Consider the following 25,126-nt stretch of genomic DNA (forward strand, 5'->3'; position numbering starts at 1 on the left):
AGGCGAACAGCTGACGTATATCACGAATGGAGACAGAAACAGCTACATTCGCTACGCGTCATCTTTGTATCTTTTTCCATCACCCGCGAGACAGCGGTCTCGATCGCGGACACCTGAGAATTCCCAGGCCAGAGTGACCTTAAAGTCGTCGGCTTGACTGTTGGCACGTGACTGCTATATATTGAACTTGGCAGACGTAAACCTACGTATCGTGTAAGCGCCACGCCAGTTTTATGACAGCCAGGTCTGTAATGTATGCAACCTGAGGGGTCAGTAAGCTCAGGTTGTCTTGACCGTAAAGCGTCGTTTTCAACCGTCTAACGTCGAACTGATATCCCTGGACTGCTGGCAGACGATTTTTTCCCAGTTAACTGCTACAAACAAAGCACTAGACGACATAGCTTCCGGTTTATTCACATTCTTTGTTACGGCTCGCCGAGACTAAAAGCGTAAGAGGCTAACCGTTGGTCTTGGTAGACAGACAGCAGTCCACCTATACAAGTCCTTGGTCTAACATCAAACATCAAAGCAGAGCTGTCTGTCTGCTCCATTATCGTAGTTCTCGTCAACACAGAGGCTAAGACTCGTTTTGAAAAAAAGGCCATATATTTTAGGCTCATGGCCACAAGACAGGTGTTTATGTTTTTGATGCTTATTGATTATAATATTTTTTCCTCATAGGACTAAAATTATGACACGTATATTTGTTTAGCATGACAAACGATTGTTGAACTTCTGCCTTTTAACTCACACGCCACCATGAATTAACCTAGATATCATCTCTTTAAGCCAGTCGGTACGAGATATCTTTGTTCTTGTTGCTGTTTTGTTTTGCATGGCCACTGAATGCCTTTGCACAGCAGCTGTTACGAGATTTCATAGCTGGATGCGGCAAATGCTCCATGACTAAGGAGACAACATCGAACGTTAAGACGATGTTTCACCCACTCACTCCCCAACTCCCCCTCCCTAACACCATGATCAGATGTGGATCAGACTTGCAAGACAAACGTTATAAACTATATATTATACATTTTTATGATCTCTGCATAAAGAAACATCTTTTTTAAACAACTCAGTGTGACAGATGAATTCACGTTGACAGCTGGAGACGTGCCCAGCATAATATCGGAGTGTGACTAAAGCTTTTGGACAAAGCTACAGGTTAAGAGGCGACTCACATGTTGCAATAAACAGCTTTGCGGGGCTTGCAAGCCTTGCACAAGGCTTTATGAAGTTTGCGCAAGGTTCAAGGGCCTTGAAGCAAGGTAAGAAGGTTCAATTGCTTGTCTGGTTTGATCTAGATAGCACAGGTGTCATGGTCAGAGGGAAGATGTTCTTTAAGTGATATCTTTATGTGAAATTTACACATGGATTTTTGATCAAGATTATCCAGATTACGAAAGTCACAATAATTTAAAAGAAACATTTATTGAAATCGTGGGTAAAATGTTTGTATAGGTGCTTGAAGGCATTCTTCAACCTATCCACCGCCTCACCCAAATCTTCTGCTTCTCTGGGGAGAATAAATGCGGTACCCCCAGCAGCCACCACAAGCATCTTTTCATTAATGTTGTCTGCCATAGTTCTTAAACCCATAATCCTCGGCACAGATGTTCTCATAACATGACCTTGCAAGCCAGCTGCGCGTGGTCTTTGTTTCGCGAGAAACGGGTGTTGCAATATATACTGCACTGCAATAATTGGAAACATTGCAAACTGTGAGTCACATGCCGAGACAAAGATCTTTAAAGTTTGGGAAGCGAAGATTTTACAAAGTATCATTCACCCTTGTGTTAAGCCTTTTATTTTTTCAATCTATTCCGTCACATCCTCCAGTGATTTTCCTCTCTTCCACACTCACACACACACCTAACAGGAGGAACTAGTTAACAGACGACAGGCTTGCTTTGTCACAAAGACGTCTGGCGACTTGCAAGCTGTTTCTTTACTGGTGTCATTGACCTGGGGATAGTATTTCAGATACAAACCTAGATAAACACTTACTTGTACTATTATATACACATCAATAGTTAACAGTCATCTAGTCCCCAATAACCAAATTTGATGTGTTTTACTAGTGTTGTTGTTCTGGGTTATTATGCGACCGGCCAATGAATATCTTTCGTAAAGTCAATTAGCCTTTGCTTTGGCTTAAAACATCACCGCAATTATCCTCCTCATCTTCAAGCTAAATTTTGGTATGTCCGTCGAAAAGTCTGCGAAGCACCAGGCTGGCACACTTTTTTTCATTCCAAGCTGTGCCAGTTAAATAATAAAAAAGTAGTTAAAAAAATACAGCTCGTTAGAATTCCAGCAACAGTTACTCCGTGGATATAATTATTGCACTAATGTCGCAGGGTTGGTAGAGGGCTCCAAAAGGGCGCGTGCAGTGAAGGACCTTTCCCCTGCTCTTCACGAAGTCTTAAAGGCGCAGTATGAAAGCCTGAAGTGTGTTTTTTTTTTTTTTTTTGCTGCTAGTCGCTCAGCTCAACTGCTCAAGTTACTGATAAGGCCAGATATGGTGGTTCATTAGAGCCAGGCATAATTGATTTACTGTGGCAGTAGAGCTGCTTTTCCCCTCCCTTCTCTTCCATTCTCAGTCCTCCGTAAAAGAAGGCGCAGTAAATTATTAGTCTTTACTTTTTGCTCCCCAGAACGAAACTACTTCATGTCTCTTGTTTCTCGCCTTTCGACTTTCCCTGAGTCGCCTTTATGATGGAATCATTAAAACGGTGTCATTTTTACCCAAATGTTCACTGTATGTTCATTTCAAACGCACGCTGGTGTGTATATGCAAGTCGTTTAATTGTCTTCTGGGGCATGACAGCTTCATGACCTGGACATTAAGCATGTCGATCTTCGCCGAGATTTGCCTGTAGCTGCCGGCGAGTGCCGCTGCATGTGTTCAGCCTATATTTTTTTATTGCTATGTAATGTTCATATGTACATTAAAATATCGTTCATTATTCATTTGGTGAATATGCTTAAGGATGTAAAGCTGGCTTTCTATAACACACACACATATATATATAAAGATATTTTTTGTCATTTTTTGAAATTTACACAAACATAGGAATAAGTTGCATCATGGTACGAAAAAAAAAAAAAAAAAAAGGCAAGATGATAAACGAGAAGGACATGCACTAACTTGTTGTGTCGTATCTGAGTATATTTTCTCTGTCATGCACAAAACATACAATCAAGGATGTGTATAGGTGGACTGCTGTCTGTCTGTCAAGACCAACGCTTAGCCTCTTGCGAAGTCTCGAAGTCTCGGTGAGCCTAAACAAAGAATGTGACTAAACCGGAAGCTTTGTAGTCTCATGCCTCGTTTAATAGTTAACCTGAAATGTGAAAATAGCGGAAGCTTTGTAGTCTCATGCCTCGTTTTAGTAGCTAATATGAAATATGAATAAAACCGGAAACTTTGTAGTCTCATGCTTCGTTTTAGAAGTTAATATGAAAAGGGAAAAAACCGGAAGCTTTGTAGTCTCATGCCTCGTTTTAGCAGTTAACTGGAAAAAAAAAATCGTCTGCCAGCAGTCCAGTAATACAAGTTCGTGATACAACGATCAGCTTTACGCTCCGACATAACAGCCGGCAGCCACACGAATTTATTAAAATTATGGGGTAGCGAGATGATTCAATGATCACAGCCTGCGGTTCAGGTTGATTTTATTCACTCAAGATGTTCAGTCATCGAGTCAAATGATCACTGCTTCAAGTATGCGTGCGCAGGCTGTAGGACAGCCATGTTGACTGTACACCTACAGTATGACCGCATGACCAGACCTACATCTCCATGGTCTGACATAAGCTTACCATTATTGTATTCTTCTTTTCTCGCCGAGCATAAACGACTTTTTTCCTCCGCTCCCTTTGTCAGCATTACCCTTTTCCTTCCAAAACTATTTTTTGATGTTGTGATTTTTGCCAGTAGCAGACGACCGCGTGCGCGGTGCGTGTCGGTCCATCTGCTCGCCCCACGAGCCCGCAGCCCGCTCTGTGACGTCGCGACTCGTCGTTCGCAGGAGCTCGCACACTCAGCAGCAGACAAGTTTTTTTGGCGCGAAGACGAACCTACAAACAGGCAGAGATTGCAAGACTGGAATCACCCTCGTCCAGGAGAGGTCTGATTCAAAAAGGAACCATGAACTGTGTGGACATCAATGGGTGAGTGAAATGTTCTTCTTTCACACGCTGACTGCACTGGTCATGTGAGCAACGCTGACTTGGATGTCTTGCTTCAAAATACACATTTTCTTTTCTAGTTTGCTTTAAGGACAAAACGTTTAGAATGTGATACGAATTATTTTGTATCTAGTATTTTTAAGTGTATACACTTTAATGAAAGTATGACTTATAATTCGATGTGGTTCATCTGAAGAGAAAGCTGGAGGACGTGATCTGAATAAGGTTGAGTCGAGTATCCGCATCAGTAATAAAAGCAGACACAGTCTCTCTCAGAGAGGAAGGTGGAATGGGAAATATGTCTTTTGAAGGGAGAGAATTTACTTGTCTTCAATGAAGCATTAAAAAAAAAAAAAAAGAGGCCATAGGGTCATGGTCACATTTGTAATCGTACAGGAGCCATACACAGAAATTCGATTTTTTTTTTACAATGTAGGGAGCTCAGTCGTCTTAGGAGAGGTGTTAGAGGATGCGTTTAGTCGTCTGCCCCTTCATCTCATTTACCCATAAAAACTGGGGTAACCTAATTTAACCTTTCGGTGAGACACTGAAGGGTCTCTAAGGTACGTCAGTGGAAAGTCGAATTTATATTCTGGTATCGAAACATTTCTTTGTTCCTTTCCTCAGGAAGAAATCACGCAGAAGCAAGATTGTTGTTGTTGTTGTTGTTGTTGTTGTTGTTGTTGTTGTTGTTGTTGTTGTTGTTGTTGAGTCTTTCGACTATATGCCATAAAAGACGACACAGAGCAAAGTGCTATAAATGTTTGTGCCTGTAAGAGTGTAGGTGAACATTGCTTTAGGCACATATACAAGAAATCTCAGGGAAACATGAAAACTATTTTGTGAGCTTTGGGACCGCGTAGGTGACACATCTGTATATCTGATGACGTGTACCAACTGTGTCTATGTAAAAGAATGCATATGTAACATTTAGAGTGTACCATTTTTGAACGAGGGACCTGTCAGATTCTACAACCGTGAGTTCGATTCTCTATTGAGCCGGCGAGGTCACCGATTGGGGAGGTGTTTGGGGGAAAAGGGTACAGTCACGGGATCGGGGAATGAGGAAGGGTGTTGATTGATCTCCGGCTGCTGACCGACCAGAGACTGTGGGCCCGACGTTTACCGTGTGAACCCACCAGCCATCAGTTCATCGATTTTTGTTGATGTCTCGTCGGTGTTGGGGTCTCCAGTTACCTCGCGGTGTGAAGGCCGAAGTATGAAGGAGTCAGGGATGATGGCCCGATGGCAGTCTGCGATGGGTTAAAATTTATGTGGAGCGCTCTGTCATCTGCCGAAGGTGATATGCTGTCCTTCCTTTTTTGTCTTTGTTGTGTTTTCTTTTTTTATTTGTTCTCACCTTCCTTCAGACTAGTCATTATTTTCTGGAGTGTGTCAGTCTCACTGCAGCTGCCGCCACTAGGCGTATCACAAATTCTCATTGTACCTAGGGATCGAAAGATTACACTTTTTATCCTTCATTTTTGACTAGTATTCAAACCTGCTACCGTAAGGAGGTTTGGAGCGAACAACCCCGAGAGATAAGAGTGACTGCATTGCGCATACTCTAAAACCGTTTTTAATCGGTCAAAGTACCGAAAGGTCAAATCTTTGAGGTACCTAAAAGTCTTATTGTACTGGAACATGTAAAACTGATACTGAGACATGTACTGGCAATCAATTTTGAACTTAGCTCTGCATGTTGATTAGGGCGTAAATGTCCTGAACTCTCGCCCCCAAACCATTATTTTTATGAGTTTTTGACTGTCAAGTCTGTCATCAGCGACACCAACGAATTCCGAGTAAAACGATTGTGACAGCTTTGTGCTTACTTACCCTCTGGGGCACAAACGCGACAATCACGTGACCCTCTTAAAACTGCTCTTAAAAAACGAAATGTTGTGTTTAACTAAGTTGTCCTTCCTTAACTCACAACACCTGTAATAAAACTAACTCCGACAGTCGTGTCCATAAAAAGCTTTGAACCATGTGGAAAATGTATGAACACTTCATCTTGGCGTCCTTTCCGTTCTAAACAGAGATACTGACTGAAAAAAAAGTAGATATGGACAAAAACAGAGTGCCAGACAGAGCATTGTGTTCTCTCTGAAAGGCAGCAGGGGAGACTCGGAATGTTTGCTTGCAAAGAAAAGAAAAAGACAGTAATTTCTTGCGCTGATTCTGCACCTGTATATATCCTGTAATAAGTATATGAATGTTTGTCGGGTCTTATCTACCAGCTTGCTTTGCGGGCATTCTTTTTCTTTCTTGGAAGCCCCGTCGATCCCTCTTGATGTGTTGGTGGCTAATTAATCATCCTTCATCTTTCACCCCCTCACCGCTTTCTCCCACTGACATATTTTAACAGGTGTAGTGGATTTTAAAAAAAAATTAATCTGCTCTCGCCTTGAGCCGAGTTCCCCCTGAACTACATACAACACCGCGTGGTTTACATAGCTTTAGCGAAACAGAAGAGTGAGTAGGTTAATCACTTTTAATTGACGATCGGAGTTCTTCCTGCAGCTGTGGAATGAATGAGGGGTGCAAAGGTGAACTCATGATAAGTAAAAGAAACCATGAGTGTAGGCATTTTCTTTCCTGTTTTCTTAGACAGACTTTTTATTTTTATTGATATATTTATTAGAGACAGCGAGAGGTAGTTCCCTCTCATCTCTTCCAATAGTTGGCGTGTACTTTAATGCCGCAGTTGAAGGGGAAAAGGGTACAGTTGAAGAATGAGGGAAAGGGTTAAGCTATAGTTGTGGTGGAATAGTCATATCTTCATGCATACTTGGACTGTATACAGGCATGGTCTGAAGTTTAATCAGAGGGTTCCAAGAATATCTATGCCACTGTGTTAAAACAATGGGTTAAGGGTCAGGTGTGGCATAGTTAGAGCATTGGGTCTCGGTCTTATGGCCTGGAGTTAAAACAGTGGTTCCAGTGGCCTGAAGTTAAAGCCCTCGACGTTAGCCAAACCAAAGATGCGAGGATGATAAAACAAAATGGTATCGTGCTAGGAGCCGTAGTGGTGACTCCTAGTGGGTTAACCTCGCGGGGTCAGCAAATGATTGTGAAGTCGTCATCAGTTCACTTCCATTGAGTCCAGATTCCAGGCCCAGGATGCACCCATGGGTTGTAGGTATGGACCGAAAGTAAACAAAGAATCAAGAACTTGCCTCTCGTCTGTAAGCCTGCTCTCTGAAGCCAGCTTCGAAGAGAACTCATCTACATCTGCACGTGCAGCAATAACTGGCTCTGATGTGGGTGAATCTTCGTGCTCAGTATACTGCGGTGGTACGATAGAGGTCATTGCTACATTATGGCCATAGTTTTCTTGACGATAGGGTTTTTATGGGGGTAAGATAGTTAAGGAGGTTTGGGGGAGATGAAAAGAAGCAGTTGGACCGGAAAATATCTTTCTTAAGAAACTCGGACACATGCACACAAGACAACACATAAACACAGCAGCAAAAAATGATACTTTACAAAGAAGAGGTGAATACGACTACCATTTCTCACGTCTCTAAAAATACAGGAAGAGAATAAAAAATTTATTTTGTCATACTATCTACATCTCTCTTTCTCTCAGATTCATACACACACACTCGCGCGCACGTACACATGAAGAGAGGGAGGGAGGGGAAGTAAGGAGGGAGAGTGGGTGCTAAAGGGCCATAACCATGAAACACGAGAAAAAGTAGCAACATTAGAGAACCGACAGTCTCACGAAAGATGCAGATAAAATATTTACCGACATGGGTTTTCCGTGCTCTTGCATTTCATCGCAAGTTATGATTTAAAAGGCGCAAAGATGCAAAAAGGGAACGCCTGACATTTATTTATTTTTTATTATTACTAGTTTCATTTTGATTTTTTTAAGTTAGCAGCCGTTGACTCTGGCGAGACCCACATCTTTCCACCTTTGCTCCTCCACTTATCCCATTTTTCCCCCTCTCCTTGGCTCGGGACACATTCTCTGAGTTCGCCGCAACTGCCATAATGTGAAAGAAGGTTCCAGACTTTAGAATAATCACAGGCAAGAAGGGAAGACAGTAGCTGCCGTAACAGTTGACCATTTCAGGGGGGGGGGGGAGAGAATTTTTTTAAAACAATCTCTGTTTGACCAATGATTATTCCTCACAAGATTTTGTTTCATGGTTGGCCTACTGCAGTGATCTTAGAGAAGCAGTGCTGTTCAGGGGGAGGTAACCATTACGTTTTTAGAAGCCGTAGGAGAAGAGAGGATGGAAGGGGGATAACTGACTCGTGGTATTTGACTGGATTTTTCGCACGGATCCGATTTCTGAAAAAAGTTCATCATCTAAGCTTGCCAGCGTGCTCGGCTATTTTCGTCCAGCTTTTGATGAAATTATTAATAAACTGAGGATTTATATCGGCTTTCGCGTGAGAGACAGGATTTGGCGTCCATCCAGTTTTCTCCGAGCTGCAAGATAAGAACCGATGCGGAAAAAGATTAAAATATGTTCCCTTTGACACTGTTTGTTTCACCTGTTCGTTGTCAACATATTTCGCCAAAGGAAGAGAGAGAACCAGTTTCGTTCACCTTTGCCCATGACTGGTCATTGAACTTTATCAATCCACAAAGATATTTCATTTATTTCACGCGTTCTGCCATTTCCTCCGTCTTTTCTTTCCCTGTCTCTTTGTCGCTATCTCAAATCACACTTTGCTAGCCCCATCGATTGTTCATCACAATACTTTCTTTATGATTGGCCTTCTGCATTAAGCTTACAGAAATAATTCAGTACATGGGGAGCCAACCATCATGTTTTCAGAATCACTTTTCAACCTATAACTCATGACCTAGTTTGTAGCATACAGTGTGCTATGTATATCAGTGGTTTTCTTAAAATTTTGCTTTTGTTGGTGACGTGGCTACGTGATGATGACAATGATTTCTTTAAGTTCTTGAGGTATTGAGTATTGAACTCGTGTTGTGGTCTGCCTGCTGGATCATTGAAGGACTTCAGCTTAACCTTGAAGACTGCCACTAGGAGCTGGTGGTCTGAGGCAACATCTGCACCTCTTCTCACTCGGATATTCCTCCAGTGTGGGCAATAAATTATCATCAATGTCTCTGTTTACTATAGCGAGGTTGAATACCGATCGCCTCACTTTGATCCATCGTGTGCAAGCGAAACACCGTTCAATGCCTTGCTGGAATAACGGCTGATCGCAATTTTAGCATCATAATTATGTCTCCCATAAGTGGTACCAGTCAACAAAAAAAAGGAACTAGAGTTCTATCTAGAAGAAGTCCATTAACATATATTAAGAGTTTAGCTGATAGCTGGCTGTCAGCCAATGTAATTAGGCATATAAAAACACCAAATAAACCAACATGAAAAAAATAAAAATTATGCAAGCCACTCTGTGATTCGGGCTGGTTTCGATAATTAAAACCACGAAGATGTCTGCTAATCCAGAAAAGAACTCGCAGACATCCGTTAATCATTTACCACGAGTTTGTAACTGCCAAAAGCTCGCATGCGCAGACTACACCCAGATAATCATCCGTGCCCAGACATCCGCTCTCGTCGCACCATCTGTTGATGTCCCGAGACACGTTACTGTCCGAAGGAATAAATTTTAACCAGAGAAAACACACATTTAAAATTTATGAAGGAGGAAATGGCAAACTCAAAGTTATATTTCTTCTTGCTGAGCGCCGCATTAAGCTTTACGATGCAACGATACGACGAAAGCAAGCAATCCCGAATCTTCTTTCAAAGGAACTGTTTCGTTCTGGCACACCAGTACAAGAGTTCTTTTTCCCGGACACCACTCCCAGTGGGGAGTAAAGAATCTGTGAAATTCCTGATAGTAAAGTGTAGCTGCCTTCAGACTGAATGAGCAGGGTAATTTTGGCACTGACCTTGCTTATCCGCCATGAACTATTCTGGGATTAAATCATGAAATGAGTGGCCCCAGAAAATGTGCCGCTTAGAGGCAGGAAGGAGCGTTCTGGGCCCATGGCCCCGATTAGAGTCTTGTTTCTTGTGCTGATTTATCATAGGTAACAGCTCTGCTCTTGGTGAAGCCACTTGGGCTGTCATTGCTGCAGACAGGCCAAAGATATGTGGAGATAAATTTAATTGTTGGCTAAAAAAGAGAGTACTTTGTTATGCTGCGTTCAGAAAGAAGGCACGAAACAGAAGCCACAGGGAAAAAAGAGGGAAAGAACGCAGTAACCTTGCATTGCATAATTGTTTGTTGTCTTCGAGTGAGTCGTTTAATACCATGTAATCAGTAAAGGTCAGTATCGGCTCCACTGTTCATTGATGAAACGTGCATATAATACCCATCATGCTGATTCTAAATAAAAAGAAAACAGTAAGCAGCACTCAGTGCCCAGATGGAAGAGAGGAGTGAAGGTTCTGGCAGGAATCTTGGTTAGGTTCAGGGTATGGAGGTGTTCGGCCTGGGAAAAGAGCAGATGAAAACTTATAAGAAGCATATTTCTCCAGAGCAGCGGCTTAAGAAGTCATTAAAGTTTTTTTGTTTAAACTTTAGAAGCTACATTTGTGAGTTTACAGATAGCTCCCTCTTGTCTCTTCGCAATATACGTTTATGGTTGTTTTGTGTTTAGTTTTCTTGCATTGTCTTCCTTAAGCCGAGTGCTCAGCAAAAATCGCTGGAATTAGGCATAAAGTATCATAAAAACATATCCCGGTGGCATTTCATGACAAAGGGGATTGAGAAATTTTTTTTCTCATAATCATACCTCGGTTTGTCAAGAAAGCAGGAAGTGACGATAGGGCGGTATATTTAAAATAACACCTTCAGCGCTTATGCAACACATCTGAATAGCTCGGAAACAATTTTTGGAAAACATCTCTAAATTTTCTTCTTTAGCTTTTTAAAGTTTTAGAAACATGTTGTGCAACTAGCCCCTGGAGTATTGAACCACTTGAAATTTACTGCCACTAGGATCAATGGGCTATAGAATTTTTAACTTTAAAGAAAACCCTGTAATGGCACGAGAGTAAATCGAGTATTACTATGATGTTAAAAATGTGTAAACCCCCCCCCCACACACACACACACAAAAAAAACAAACAAAAAACAAAAACCACCTCTCCGTCTCATACAGAGACAGAATACAAATGACCACCGAAAAAAGGCAATCTTGACAATGACAAATTCTCCGGGAATTTATTCTGAGATTGAAAAAAATCACCTCTGGCAAACATGGTTTATAGGGAACCGAAGTTCCGGATATTCACAATACAGACGTCAATCGGAGAAGTCGTGGCGATAGTTTATGGGGGACCTGTTCCTAATCGGCTTCGATACGTACATCCTGGAGAGAATAGATACATCCTTCCTGAGGTCCCGCTGCTGTTTCCTTACATCAATAAGTGTCAAGCACCCACACGTGCGACGGTGACGAGTCGTCCGGCCTTCATCGAGGGTCGTCGTAGCTATCGCACGCTGGGGGGAGAATCGAGATTTAAGAACAGGCACATTTCCAAGATTGCCACCGTCTGAGTTGAGATAAAGAAAGAGAGAAGGGGAGATGACAGAGATATGAGAAATGTCACTGAGATGCAATGCACCCTGCATCAAAGCAGACGAAACTTCAGTAGATTAGCTGGCTTTGTTAAAACTTTTATCATGTGTGTTGTGATGATCCGTGTGCTGAACCAAACCAGGGTGATAAAAGGGCTAATTTATTACTTTCTTGAAGGAAGTAAAACATTTTTAACCAAACAATGACCTCAGCTGGCAACGTAGAACGTATTTTTGTTTTATTGTTGGACGGAGGGCTATGTGTTAGGCACAGAGATGTTGGATGGTCACCTAGGAATCATAACAATGTTTGTTTATGATCTTACAGACTCTGTCGGCCTTACCTTTAAACACAGAGCGCAGGAACTTACAAGCCCGGAGCAGGTCTGCTAGTTGTGTAGATTGTTGTCTCGTATCTGGCGGATATTTAGGAAACTGTGACTGGGCTACTGGCACCAGTCTTAGAGCCAGGGTAATCCCGTTCAAGCTGCATGAGAATGTCCGTAGAAATTCTGCTACAAGCAGGGCTAGCAGGAGCTTCCTACCCCACCCCCACTCCGTCCACTCACCTGTGTTTTCAAAAACAGGGTTTTTCTAGGCAAGCTCGATCATTGTGGCAGTTGGTTTCTTAAATTGCTGTGTTTTCAACAATACCACAGCTTGCTTACATGTTCCGCATTCTTTATTATACACTGAAAACTGTCGTGAATCCGACTCGCAAGACGGCTACCTGCTTGTTCTCTAGGAGGCAATAATGAAGTTAGGGGACTGGAATGGAGGTAGGGAGAGAGCAGATGTTGAAAGATTGACAGAAGTGATTCAGAGAATGACCTGGTTCGGTGTTCTCTCCGGAACAGTTTCCCACAGAATTCCTGGCGCAGGCATTTCTAGATAAGTGTGTGAAGTTTGTCGCTAATCTCGTTTTTCTTCGTGCGATCAGAGTGCACATTTCAGGCAAAGACTGAATTTCCTGTCCTCGTTTCTAAGCGACCCCCAGACTTCTTTAAACAGAAAAACCTTTCTTAAAACTTCACTGATATGTGTGAGCTATTTCTAAACCCACAGTAGACAAGACTCCTTCCCGCCAAACAGCTGAAAGTAAACGGCTTTTTTTGCTTTTAAAGCTAATGGCTTAGTTGGAAATCCCCTACATAAAAAGTATTGAAGTATTCGAGAAAGCCACCGAGACATCAACCTTGTGAGAACATTTTTCTTTGCTGAAATAATATAGAATTTTTAAAAAGGTGGACTGGAATGGTTTTGTGGACACACCACAAACTACTCGGTAATTCTACTGATCATTTGATGCCTGCACTTCGTCCGTTGAATGCAAAAATATCACAATGTCCCGAGAACTGATGGACGCCTGCCTCACTAGGTTGACATGTTTCTGATTATCGGTTCCAACCCGATGTTCAGTCTCGGTCCATGTACCAACCTCAAACGTCTGTAAAAGTAATCATAAATGTCCTCCTACTCTCTGAATAAAAATATTTAGTTTTTACTTTTTGTTCCAGAAAGCGGTAAAATGATCGTATTTAGTATTAAAAAATAGTTTATAATTTTTTCTCCTGTAATCTTAGATCCTTATTAACCATTTGAGAACAAGGTTACTACTCACAAGCCATCAGACTGTATCCTCTCCAGCGACACACAAATGACGTGACCCCCATTGCTATAAATAGCTGACCTGTTGGAAGCAGCAGCATACCTGGAAGGTGAAAGAGATCTGACAGAAATAAAACAGAATACGGCCCAGCTGTTTGGATCACCTTGCTGGAGCGTCAAGACAAATTATCTTGCACCTGCGAATTTACTTACAGTTGCAAAGTCTGTCGCTCTTCTATTAGGTATCCACCTTCGCAGTATATTTTCTTTTTTTAACCGTTTATTTTCTTTGGTGGTCTGCTACGCTAGCTCGTTGCTTGTTAAAAATGCTCTTGAGGGCGCTGGTTCCAGACGTGGCAAGTTTAGTACTCTGGTTGTGTGGTTTGTGTGCAAGGATGGATAAGGAAAAAGACGAATTTCCTTTGCCAAGCGTACGAACCGAATGCTTTCAAATCTTATGTACGGTGGTTATGTGACACAAATGGAGGCGAAAACGGCAAAAATAACTTTCGGGTGATTTCAGTATTGGGATTAAAAATGCAGAGACCGAAATGACACAAACATGACAGCATTTGGTAAAATTCTAACACAGGTTGAAAGATACCCTTATTAAATTTACTGGCGTCAAGATCGGGTATGGAGAGGTTTACGTTTTGATTGCTCAACCAAAGTGAAAACTGGGAATATATGTTAATTAGGAGTGCCTGTGTACACACATTCTTCTTCTTGCTGTTCCTATTCGCCCCCAGTGGAGCATAGGGCGACGTGTGTACACACGTGATGTCACGATGTTTACCTCAATGTCATGGGGATGTTTGTACAGATGCATCTCCAGAATAGAAAGGACTTTTCACCCAGATTTTGGGAAAAAGTATCTCGCACTGAGCTTTACCCAATCATTAGAGAGAAAAAAATTGCATCCCGATGACCGTCTTTTAACCCTTCTACGACGAAGTTCTCGGACGAAACGATGTTATGCGAGAATACCCTGTGAGTCGATCACGATATGAAGCAGTATAACCATGGATGTGTATAGGTGGACTGCTGTCTTTCTGACAAGACCAGCGCTTAGCCTCTTGCGAAGTTCTGTTAGTCGGCGAGCCATAACAAAGAATGTGACTAAACCGGAAGCTTTGTAGTCTCATGCCTCGTTTTAATAATTAACTTAAAAAAAAAAAATCGTCTGCCAGCAGTCCAGTAATACAAGTTCGTGGTATAACGTTTCAGTTTTTCCTAATATGTCAGAAGTACAGCCCTGGGGTTTATTCTTGCTTGTCAGCCATTCAGACGAGATCTGTTGATCGGGTCCGAAGCCTTTTATCATTAACACACGTTTCAGCGAACTCGTTGGTCTCAGGATTTGCCCTAACAGTCTTTACAAAAGACCTCTCGTTAACGCCCCTAATACACTGTTACTGCCATATAAAGGTGGTGGTGCCAAGATTTTTGTAACAGACCTCACCTCATTATTTCTGTAACCAGAAACTGACCAATCCTTAGCATCACGGTTGCCATGGCGACACAAACCCTTGATAATTCTGAGTGATTCTCTCGGGTCAGATGTGCCGTCGCTGAGGTGGTGGATTGATACACGGCTGTAACAGGACTGGCAGCAGTTCTTGGTGAAAGATGTGTAAGACAAATGACAAATCTTCATTAACGAGGGGAATACAATAAGCAAAGAAAAATGCATTTTACGTGTAGCCCTCGAACGCCATGCAAAAAGGAAACCAGATTCCCAACATTACAAGAAGAAAAACAAGTCACAATAAAACGAAGAAAATCAGAGTATATGTACGAAATTGGGAAATTACAGAAGATTGGAGTATTAAGTTTGAGGAACCTCTTGTAGTAGTGGTGCAGAAAGTGGTGGAAATATATGATTGATTTATTCTATGGCCCTTGCCCTACAGAAGGGGAGAAAACAAAACAATGCTAAACAATATTGCAATCAAGAATAACGACACTCTCTAGTAACTGATTAGGGAGGTTCAGGAGCAGTTTTACATTTTTAGCTAAGTATTTTAATCAGTCTATACCAACATGATTTTCTAATTTTAAATGCATAAATTTGATATAATGACAGGTTTCTTTACATTTTGTTTTCTTGACAGGGCTTCTGCTTACGCAAAAAATTGCGTACAGTACGCATTAAAAGTTCGGAGGACCCCTTCAATTTTCGTCAATGGGGTCCCATTCAAATTTGGGCGAAGAACAGGGACCCCTTAAAAATCTGAAGAAGGGGTCCCTGGGACCCCAAAGAATTGAGCCTTAGCAGAAGCCCTGCTTGAGGCTAACATTATTAAGTTTACATAAATTTGGCTAAAGTTAGAATTTTCTATTAATATATGTGACTCTAAGATGCGGATAAGCTTCACAACATAATACAAAATAAACTACATCTTCAACTGTTCTGGGTGAGCGACGTGGTGTGGCGCGAAGGTATATAGACATGGCTCCAACCTGCAGCGGGTTTCACGTGCAGGTCACAAAATCACATCCAGACCTGAGAGTAAGTAGTCATCGGCAGACATCCTGCAGCGGATATCTCCGTTCGTCGTGTCCGTTTTGTTGAGTTAGCGGTACAGTCACTGTGAGTGTGTGTACAGGACTGATTATTGCTTCTTTAATAATTTCCAGATGAAATTCGATTCCCTGTAACCCCACCCCTTCTCTTTTTCAGCAGAGATGATTGTCCGGAGAGGACGGCCAGATACCTTGCTTACATATTTGGTGGCTGACTTCTGTTCACAGAGTGTCACATTTGGACAGCATGGAAACCGCCACAGACGACAACGCAGGGCGTGACCCGGTCACAGGTCTAAGGTCGTGTGATCGGAGTGCCATTCGTGACAGCTGGGTCATCGTCAGTGAAGACAAAATAGGCAACGGACTCCGACTGATGCTCAAGTAAGACACTGCTTCTTGTCGTTCTGGTTATCCGTTCATGTTTTTTTTTTTCTTTTTAAAAATCATTCTCTCGCTAGACGAAAGTTTTTTTCCTAACTGCAGATGGAAAGAGTCGTAAAAGAATAATGAAGAAAAGTATAACACGAATTTGTTTAAAATGTAATCATGGTACACATACTATTCTTTACGACACTGCTTGTTGTATAAACGGATTACGAAGAGAAAAAGCAGTGCACTGAAAAAAGGCTGAATTCTTGAAATTTTAGAAAAGTTTGGAAGTCTTAGCGAAAAAATCGAGTCTTTAGATAATGGGAGAGGCCAGACAAAATATTGGCTACAACATTGCATCTCAGAGATAGCAAAAGCAGCATGATTTTGATGGCGATCTCTCAGGTTCTTCTTCTTAAGCAAGCTCCTAGAATACTTTTTCCTTGCTCATTTTCGCAGTCTGGGCACTGTCCAATACGGCGATTTAATGTTATTTTCCGTACATTCCTACACGTTATGGATGTCTGGAGTAAAATATACAGCGCTTTAACAAATGTTGAATGAGATGAAGATAAAGCCATGTTAATAAAATTTTCAGAATCAAAACAGTATTATTAATAATGCCAAATTAAAATAAGAAAAAATGTTGCTCTCGGATATCTGAAGAACATCTCTCAAGTTCGGTCGAGAGCTGAAGAGAATCTTTAAAAACGGAAGCCATTAAAGAAAAATTGCCAACTAGAGATTGGTCGGATTTTTCGTTCGGACTGGGCTGTTTTTCATGTTGCTAGCTCAGGCAATATATTTGTGATTAGTGCACCTACCAGTGAACACAACTCGCCACCAAAATGCAACACACCCTCATCTTCCCACTTGCACACAGGATACAGTCATACTGCCGATTATAATACACTAAAAAATGCAGAGACAGGCCCATGGACCCCTGAGCATGTCCTGCAGTTCTCCCCCTTACAAAGACAGACGGGGACAGAGTTGTGGTCCCAGGAAGCCATACTGGAAGAGAAGCTCTGGGGCATCGTGGAGAACAGCAATATTCATCACCAGGGAAGGGATCGAGGTCTGACGGGCGTGGTCTCCGAGAATGCCAACGAAAGTGCACCTACCAATAACCTAACCCCTCTCAATTTATTAGAAATGGTAGATGTCCAGACTAGATATTAGTATATTAATTTTAATATTCCCCTTTCTCCAAAATATCAAGCTGTAAGACTGCAGCAGCCAATAAAAATCTTTTGCGTCTGGTTAAGATCACGAACGTTTGTTGCTGTGCTTGTTATGAACATTAACATGTCAGTCCCACAATGCAGAAGCAACAGGCACCAGATGTGAAACACAGGTGCGAGTTTATACTTCATCTTACTTCTTCACGTGACAACTAAAAATACATCCAATGACGATCAACTCCTCCTGAATAAATCTCCGACGATAGCGCGTTGCCATGATAAACACTGACAAATACCATTCGAGCCATGTTCTTTACACGATAACTTTCGGTACCTTCCCCTTCGTCTTCGCTAGAACATGATTTATGACAGCTCTCAGAAAATACAGACATTCACAGATGTTTACTTGCCGTCTACAGTCGCCAGCCTCCCCATGACATACGGATTAAATCTTCTAAATTACAGAATCTTTCACCACGAGGCGGCTGTGGTCTCGACGACCACAAAAAGTCGGTATGTCTGCCAACAGTTCTTTTCCAATAAAGAGTACAAACCCTGGTTCCAAGGCAAACAAGAACTTGTGGCACTTTGGGGACGGGGAAGGGGATTGGAATTCATGTTAAAAGTCATGTTTGCACCTGACAAAGTAGAGTACACAAAGTAGTCATCAAACTACTTGTCAGGAAGATTCCTGCAAAGAACTAAACATTACAAAACTTCGTAATATAAAAGAGACTTATTCTAAATTTACCCCGTCTTAGTCCTCCCCTTAAAATAAAAATGACAAAAGTTTTGATAAAGAAAATGATCCAAAAGCAAGACTAATTTCCCCCTTGATAAGTGTTTTTAAAAGGAGGTACACATGAAAATAGTACTTGAAGCATTCAGATTTATTTCTCACAAAAATACTTCATTTAATTATTCTCCGCAGACAGTTACCCAAGTTTATGGACTGAGAAGTTTAATTCACCGTTTACTCAAATATGATCTTGACATTATGACAACTTGGAATCTCATTGTTACCCCTGCTCCTACCCCCTGTCTCCAGGATTACATGTTGGAATATTTTACAGAGTTGCTAAAAGGGGAAGGTACGAGTGTGGAACGCTCTGAACATCGATCGAGGCTGGAGAGTGAGTGAAAGGAAAGGAAATTTTTATCCATTTAGTAATACATAAAGGTAAACAGCGCATTACTGCTGGTCTATATACCTGTAGATCATCATTTCCTTAGCTATACATTTTTCTTCAAATATTTAAAGCTTTTTTCCTCCTTGCCCTCATTTTGTCGCCATTTTGACGCTTTTCCCGCCTTTCCCCACCCGTTTTGCGCCCTTTCCCGATTTCCCTCAGCGGTTCGATTTCGGTTTTCCTTGCTGGCTTTCCCGATTTGTTAAGTCTTTAAACAGGTTATTCATAATGTCATAATATTGACAAAAGTATGTGCTTTCTCCTTTTAAATGTTATTTGCTAGGTACCCTGATTGCAATCTTTAAGTCACTTCCTCACTGTCACGTGACTATCGGCTGGCAGCTGGTCATGGCATTTGAGTACAGATACAGGTTGTTTGAGGTTAACATTGCTCCAATGATGTGATGTCATGTCGCATCTCTGATAATCGGGTCATCACCTCCTGTGTCGGGTGTTTGTGCGAAGCAAAGTTTTCTTTCTTGTTCATTCATGGCTATTTCTAGCGGCGCTGCTTCGTTCGAGGTGAAGAGATTTCCCACATGCTAACCCTGAGAACCGCGTGCCAGGGTTCGTTGTTCATGGGAATCAGCAGCAGTAGCAGCACGGGAAAATTCTCCACCCGCGTCCCTTCTGATAAGCCGAGAGTAAAGCCGTGCTTATGGCCACATCGGTGATGTCAGTGCCTCAGGGCCAAAGGTCGGTAGCGTCATCACCATGGTGACCAAAAAAAAAAAAAGTGATGATTACTAAGACGCACGTTTCAAATAAACTGTCAAGAATCCATTAGGCACTTCATGGAGGCTGAAGTTTTTGGATATTTTGTACAGAGGCTATATGCAAGCCAATGCAACGAACATTCCAGAAAATATATGGACGCAGACAGCCTTCACTTCAGAGTTCTTCATCGGGCAACATCGCTAGTCGCAAAACGCTTTACAGACCACACAAGGTCTGAGTTAAAGAAGTTTTTGCGAATTTTTCATGACTACAATTATTTCTAGAAACATTTAACCAGCCAGAATATAAGTTGCTCTCCGGCAATGAACGTAAGCTTAACTGGACGAACGGTTGGCCAAACTGGTTAACCATATTGTAAAAACTTTGCCAAGCTTGGACATTCATCTGCATTTGTGTGGTTAAGAAGAGTATTTGGTCTTTATAATGCATTCGTAATTTTGATTCCTGGACCTCGTCCTGTCGCTGTTACGATTACCGTTTCCTTGGAGATCTTCCGTTGGCAATTATGGTTCTTCGCGAAAAGATGGTTTTGCTCTTCTCCGATGAGCAAAGAAAAAAATTCTTTTTCTGTCCGTCTCCATGTCTATCTGTGTGACTGCCTATTAGGCGCTTTACTGCAGGGCTGGCTGGCTGGCTGGCTGGCTGGCGGATGCACCTTTTTCTTATATAACACCCATAAAACACACACACGCATATGTCCCTTCCTTTTTTTTTATCCTATCAGACTGCAGGAGGCTTGTCGAATGCACGTGCAGGGTAAAGTAATAAAAAAGAAACATGAAATAGGTTTACAGTTTCATCGAGACGCTTTGTGAACCCAACTTGCATTTCTAACTGCAGTATTAAAAAAAAACTGCTCTGACCTCTGATAACTCACGGGCGGACTCACGTCTGATAACAAATAAAGCTTCAGAGACAGGGAGCGAGGTAAAGGAAGGAGTGACCGCCATCACTCGTCTGACTTGTGCAAGATTTGAGAATGGAATTTCGAGCACCTAAATCGGGCCACGTGTTTACAAATCTTACTCTCTTGCCAGCTTCTTTCCACACCCGTTCTGGGTAGGGGATGGGTGGGATAGACGAAGGCACGGGGATGGGCAAAGTGGTGGTGGGGAGGATGATAATAGCCTCCAGTGTATAGAAGCTATGGTTGAAGATGAACTTTGGCATTGCAGCTGTATCAAAAAACTAAAAACTGGGGGAAAGTAAAGGCTAACTCGAGTAAAACACAGGGTGTAAGTGGCTGCCATGTTAACAGACAAGGACCTGTCATTCGTTTATTACTAAGCTATGAAGTTAAGCTTACTAAGCTTAAAACACAGGAACTATAATGCTAAGTCTCTTAACTAGTGATCGGAACTTTTTTACGAAAAAAAAGTAATTGCACTCGTGATAGCCTTTAAGGCAACCCCCACTAACAGTCACAACTGAATTTTTAAGAATATTAAATAGTTTTCTTCCTATTATTTCAGGATGATAAAATTTCATTCCTTTCCTTAATCCTCCCTCCTTCTTGCGCCCTTGTTTCATTCATTGTTTTTCTTGCGCTTCTTTTCTTCTTTTATTGTTGTTCTTCAACAAAGCCAACACAAAACAAGGCATTTTAAAGGGCGTTAATAAAACCGACAGCTGTATTCCGAGCAAGACATCTTGCGATCAAACGAAAGCTATTCCGGACCCACTATCAGGCGCTCGTCACTCCAGACGCGGCTGTCTTTGAAGGTTCACGATAGAGTTAACGACCTCGATAGTCTTTCGTTGCGAATGCGTGTTTCAGACGGGAAAACGAACTCGAGGAATTCGAGTCGTGAAAGATCAGTCCAGAGATAACATAAATGGCTTCCTTCACCCGGTTAAACAAAGAGAAAAAAAAAAAGGGAGAGAGAGAGAGGTACGACTTGGCCTTCGTTAAGAACAGGCAGTAAAAGATCAGACTACAACAGCAATGATTTATGATTGTTGTTGCTGTGTGAACACACTTCAGCATCGCTGTTATTTCGAGTTCACACAGACTTACACACTAAAAATGGGACGAGGGACGTGGACATTGTATTTAGCAGAGAAAGATAGGAACCTGAGACAAAAGCCTAGTTAAAGAATATTCATGTTTACCCTCGCTTGTTTTTACAGATTTTTCGAGGATTATCCGGACAACCAGAACTTCTTCCCAGACTTCCGGGGCAGGGCACTGGAGGAGCTGCGCGAATGCCCCAGCCTGCAGCAGCATGGGCTTCGTGTCATGGGCGCTTTGACCAGCATCGTGGACAGCATCGACGACGCGGGCGTGCTGGTCGGCGTGCTGCACCGGACGGTGGACAGCCACCTGACGCGCGGCGTCCGAGCGGCACAGTTCGCGGTAACCGCGCTCCTGCCACGTTTGGGAAGGGACAGTTTAACTGGACATACACTGTCGAAAATGTATGAAGCTTCGTTGGCGAACTTTTTGTTGTGGCGGTCTAGTTTAAACACGCGAAAGCATCACACGTTGGACAGTGTGTGTTCAGTCAAGAAGGTCCAAGAGTTAAGATATTTTATAATGAGAATACAGTTCAGTGATTCGTCATTTCATTATAACTTTAACGAGGAAACAAGCATCCATTCCCGGTCAAAACAACTGTTCTTGAATATTATTTTCATTTCCACGTACCTTTTCTCTGGGAAAACGAATATAAAAAGTATTGACAGAGATAAATTTCATGACCAACGGGCACATACCACTCCAAAGAAAGCTACTGACAAAGGACTAGAATTATCTTGAGTCATTTATTATAAACACCGGCACGAAAGTGTAGCGTGGTGATCGTAAAGAAGAGGAGAAAGAGCACGAGAAAGATGGACGATTGATGCTGGATTGATGGACAAATGATTGTTGAATCGACAGTAATGACTGAATTATTATTTGTGTGGAATTGGGGTTAATAACTGACGATGACAACGATGATGATGATGACGATTTTTCTCTTGCCGTAGGAACTGATAGAGGTGTTCGCTCGGTTCCTGGCGAGCACTTTAGGCGACAGGTTCACGCCATCCATGGGGGAGGCTTGGACGACTGCAGCCACCACCATCCTGGCCGTAGTCAAGGCACGAGTACAAGACCAGCTCACGACTCTACCTGCCTCCTCGGTAACCAGCCTTAGTCCTTGGTTAGCGGGTGTTACATCACGGGAACGTTCAGTTTTGTCAACTTCTATGGTGCTAGAAATTGTTACTATATTCAGACTTTTCCCGCCACGTCTACACTTACACCTGTTACTAAGCCATTATGATGGTCTTTAAACCACCATAACATAATATTTCGCCTTTCTTTTAGACACCATTAAAGTGAAGATAAAGGGAACTAACAAGCTGAATTTCTCAAGATTTCGCCTAGCAAAATTGTTTGTCTAAAGCACAGCTCCCTGTCACTTTGTGCTTCCGGGGAGCGCTTGCACAGCCGCTTAATGATAAATGGCTAAAAGTAAATGGTTATAAAATATTAGTAATCTTCCATTAATAGTTTACTTTATTGCTGAACGCTAGCCTCTAGTTGGTGTGACTGTGCACCCATCCCAGATCACCACGCACTATACAGACATTGTTTCAATTTTCAGTGAACTTCTTGCTGTTTGATTCTGCGGCAACGACCAGTAACTTCCTGCCGCTGTCTAAATACGAGAGGTCCGGGGGAACCTTTCTGAAAATCGTATCACCATTGTCATCGCCTGCAACTACCTCAGGACGCGTGAGTGGGCGGGTGGCTGGCTGACCCCTCTCCTCTCTCCTTCCCATCAGAAGGCTCTTCCACGACAGGACAGCTGTCAAGCTGGCCGCTCAAGGAGTCATGCTTTGGCGTGCTTTCGTGTTTTGTGACATGTAGGTGGACATCAGCCAGAAGTCTATAGAATCTCTTGTTGTACAACACAAAATTCTGAAACTTTTTTCCTCTGCGGGCGATGCTATGAGCTTAAATGTTGTCTTGCTTGTCTACCTTCAAACTTCACCCACCCAGAATTGCTGTCTTTGGCAGCCAAGAAACAGTTCAGTGACGAATTAAAAATGACTGCAATAATTTGCATACACGTAGCATAAAAAGCTGTGGTAAGCTGAAGTTTGCCTACTTGGTTACTGTTAAGTCACTGTCCCTTAAAAAAAGTTTTTTGTGTAATGTACATAGCACCACTCTTCAGTGTTTGGTGTGTTTTATTATTTCCCAATATATTAAACACGTACCTATTACCAAGTTAATCATAATTGTGTGTGTGTGTGTGTGTGTTCATCTTTCGCGACATTTCACACCTGTGTCTATGGTAGAGCAACGATCTTGATAAAATTAGACTCCTGTTGGAGCGCACCAGGATGGATAATATTCCAAGTATAGTCTGGTTTTCAGACATTTTTCTTTGTGTCAAGAAGATTTCATCGGCGAGGACAATTTTTCAAAATAGTTCTTAAACGTTTTTACTAAGTTTTTTATAGTCCCTTTTCAGTCTTGCCTTTGTACATCGGAGAACAAAACTGCGTGAATAACACAGGAAATACTTTTGTGGATAATTTAAAATATTCATTTTTAGTGCCACTGTAACATATGGACACAAACATATATGTATATAAAGCTTGTGCAGTGGCTTAGAAATATTTATACCATATCTGCAAAATTCTGCAACTTCTTAATCCTTCCCTTGATATGCACACAAAAATAACCTCTAAATGTAACCCCAATAAGTAACTGCCTAGGATAGAGGGAAGGTGACTATGAGAGCCCAGTAAATATGTAAGGTACGTCGTGATTCACGTCACGTCATATTTTACTTCGCATTAAAGTTATCTGTGCGTATGTCTGGCTTATTTACCTGTGTAACTGTCTCGTGCAATAGCGACATCATCGCTCAATGCCCGTCTCGACATAAGCTAAAATAAAGCATAATACTAGAAGTGCCATAGAATACATCTCTTGTAAGTTATATTATTTTTGAAAAACTTATCACCACCACAAGCATTAACCGCCCTTACCCTGCAGGCTGCAGTCTTTCTTGTAAAAACATCGGCCACAGTGACCTTTGCTCCTCGGTGTCCACCCAACAACAGCAAATTACACAAAGGGAGAGAACGCCTGATTTAACGTAGAACATGCAAGGGAGCCAACCCTTCATTTTCCACGTCTGACCAGACGACTGTCAATACTGTAGGGCTGTAAGCCTTTTATACACACTTCTTCAGCATCTCATCACCAGTTAGGGTGTTAAGTTTGAGCCATGGGTAACATTTTAAAACAGAAATTAAAAAAAATGCTTCTGCCCAACTTACAGATAACTAGACAAGATGTACAGTGTTCCCTAGAATAAAAAGAATATTCCTGCTAAATTTCAATAATAATAATTTTTTTTATTTGTAAATTTGTTTAATGCCTTTTCTCGACACTGAAGGCGAGCCGAATCACTTGACACCACCAACTACATGTAGATGTACGAATACACACCTAAAACAGGAATCAAAGGTACCCTACAATCACATTCAGAGAGAGAGAGAAAACCGGGGAACACGGCAACGGTAAGCCCTGTGATCAGGTATCGTATTCAAAGAGAGCAGTTATATATAAACTGGAGCAAAAATCTGAAGATACCCGAATCTCACTGTCTGGGTAATTACCCCCACCATCACACACAGAGATTCTTACCATTTAAGCCTTGTCTTACATAACAACACCCAAAAGATAAATTTTGAGACACACATCAAAGGACAAACTGCTTAGATAAGAAAAGATAATCGCTCGAAAGCGATACTGTAATTTAAAAAACA

At 41.9% G+C, this 25,126-nt stretch overlaps 1 protein-coding gene across 3 annotated transcripts; it reads left to right on the top strand.

The window, feature by feature from the left end:
• The first annotated feature begins 1,178 nt into the window (after positions 1-1,178).
• On the top strand, positions 1,179-24,164 carry LOC112572656 (globin-like). 3 transcript variants are annotated; one of them, XM_025252429.1, is made up of 6 exons: positions 1,179-1,268; positions 3,944-4,176; positions 16,093-16,248; positions 21,479-21,704; positions 22,319-22,474; positions 22,942-24,164. In XM_025252429.1, exons 2-6 carry the CDS (start codon positions 4,154-4,156, stop codon positions 22,942-22,944), a joined length of 564 nt encoding a protein of 187 aa, XP_025108214.1. In that variant the 5' UTR covers positions 1,179-1,268; positions 3,944-4,153; the 3' UTR covers positions 22,945-24,164. The 3 variants fall into 3 exon arrangements, with proteins under 3 accessions (XP_025108214.1, XP_025108215.1, XP_025108213.1); XM_025252430.1 differs by lacking the exon at positions 1,179-1,268 and having other exon boundaries at positions 3,927-4,176; positions 16,022-16,248; XM_025252428.1 differs by lacking the exon at positions 1,179-1,268 and having other exon boundaries at positions 3,931-4,176.
• The last annotated feature ends 962 nt before the right edge of the window (positions 24,165-25,126 follow it).

This window comes from Pomacea canaliculata, linkage group LG9 (genome assembly GCF_003073045.1).
Source record: "Pomacea canaliculata isolate SZHN2017 linkage group LG9, ASM307304v1, whole genome shotgun sequence".
NCBI classification, from domain to species: domain Eukaryota; kingdom Metazoa; phylum Mollusca; class Gastropoda; order Architaenioglossa; family Ampullariidae; genus Pomacea; species Pomacea canaliculata.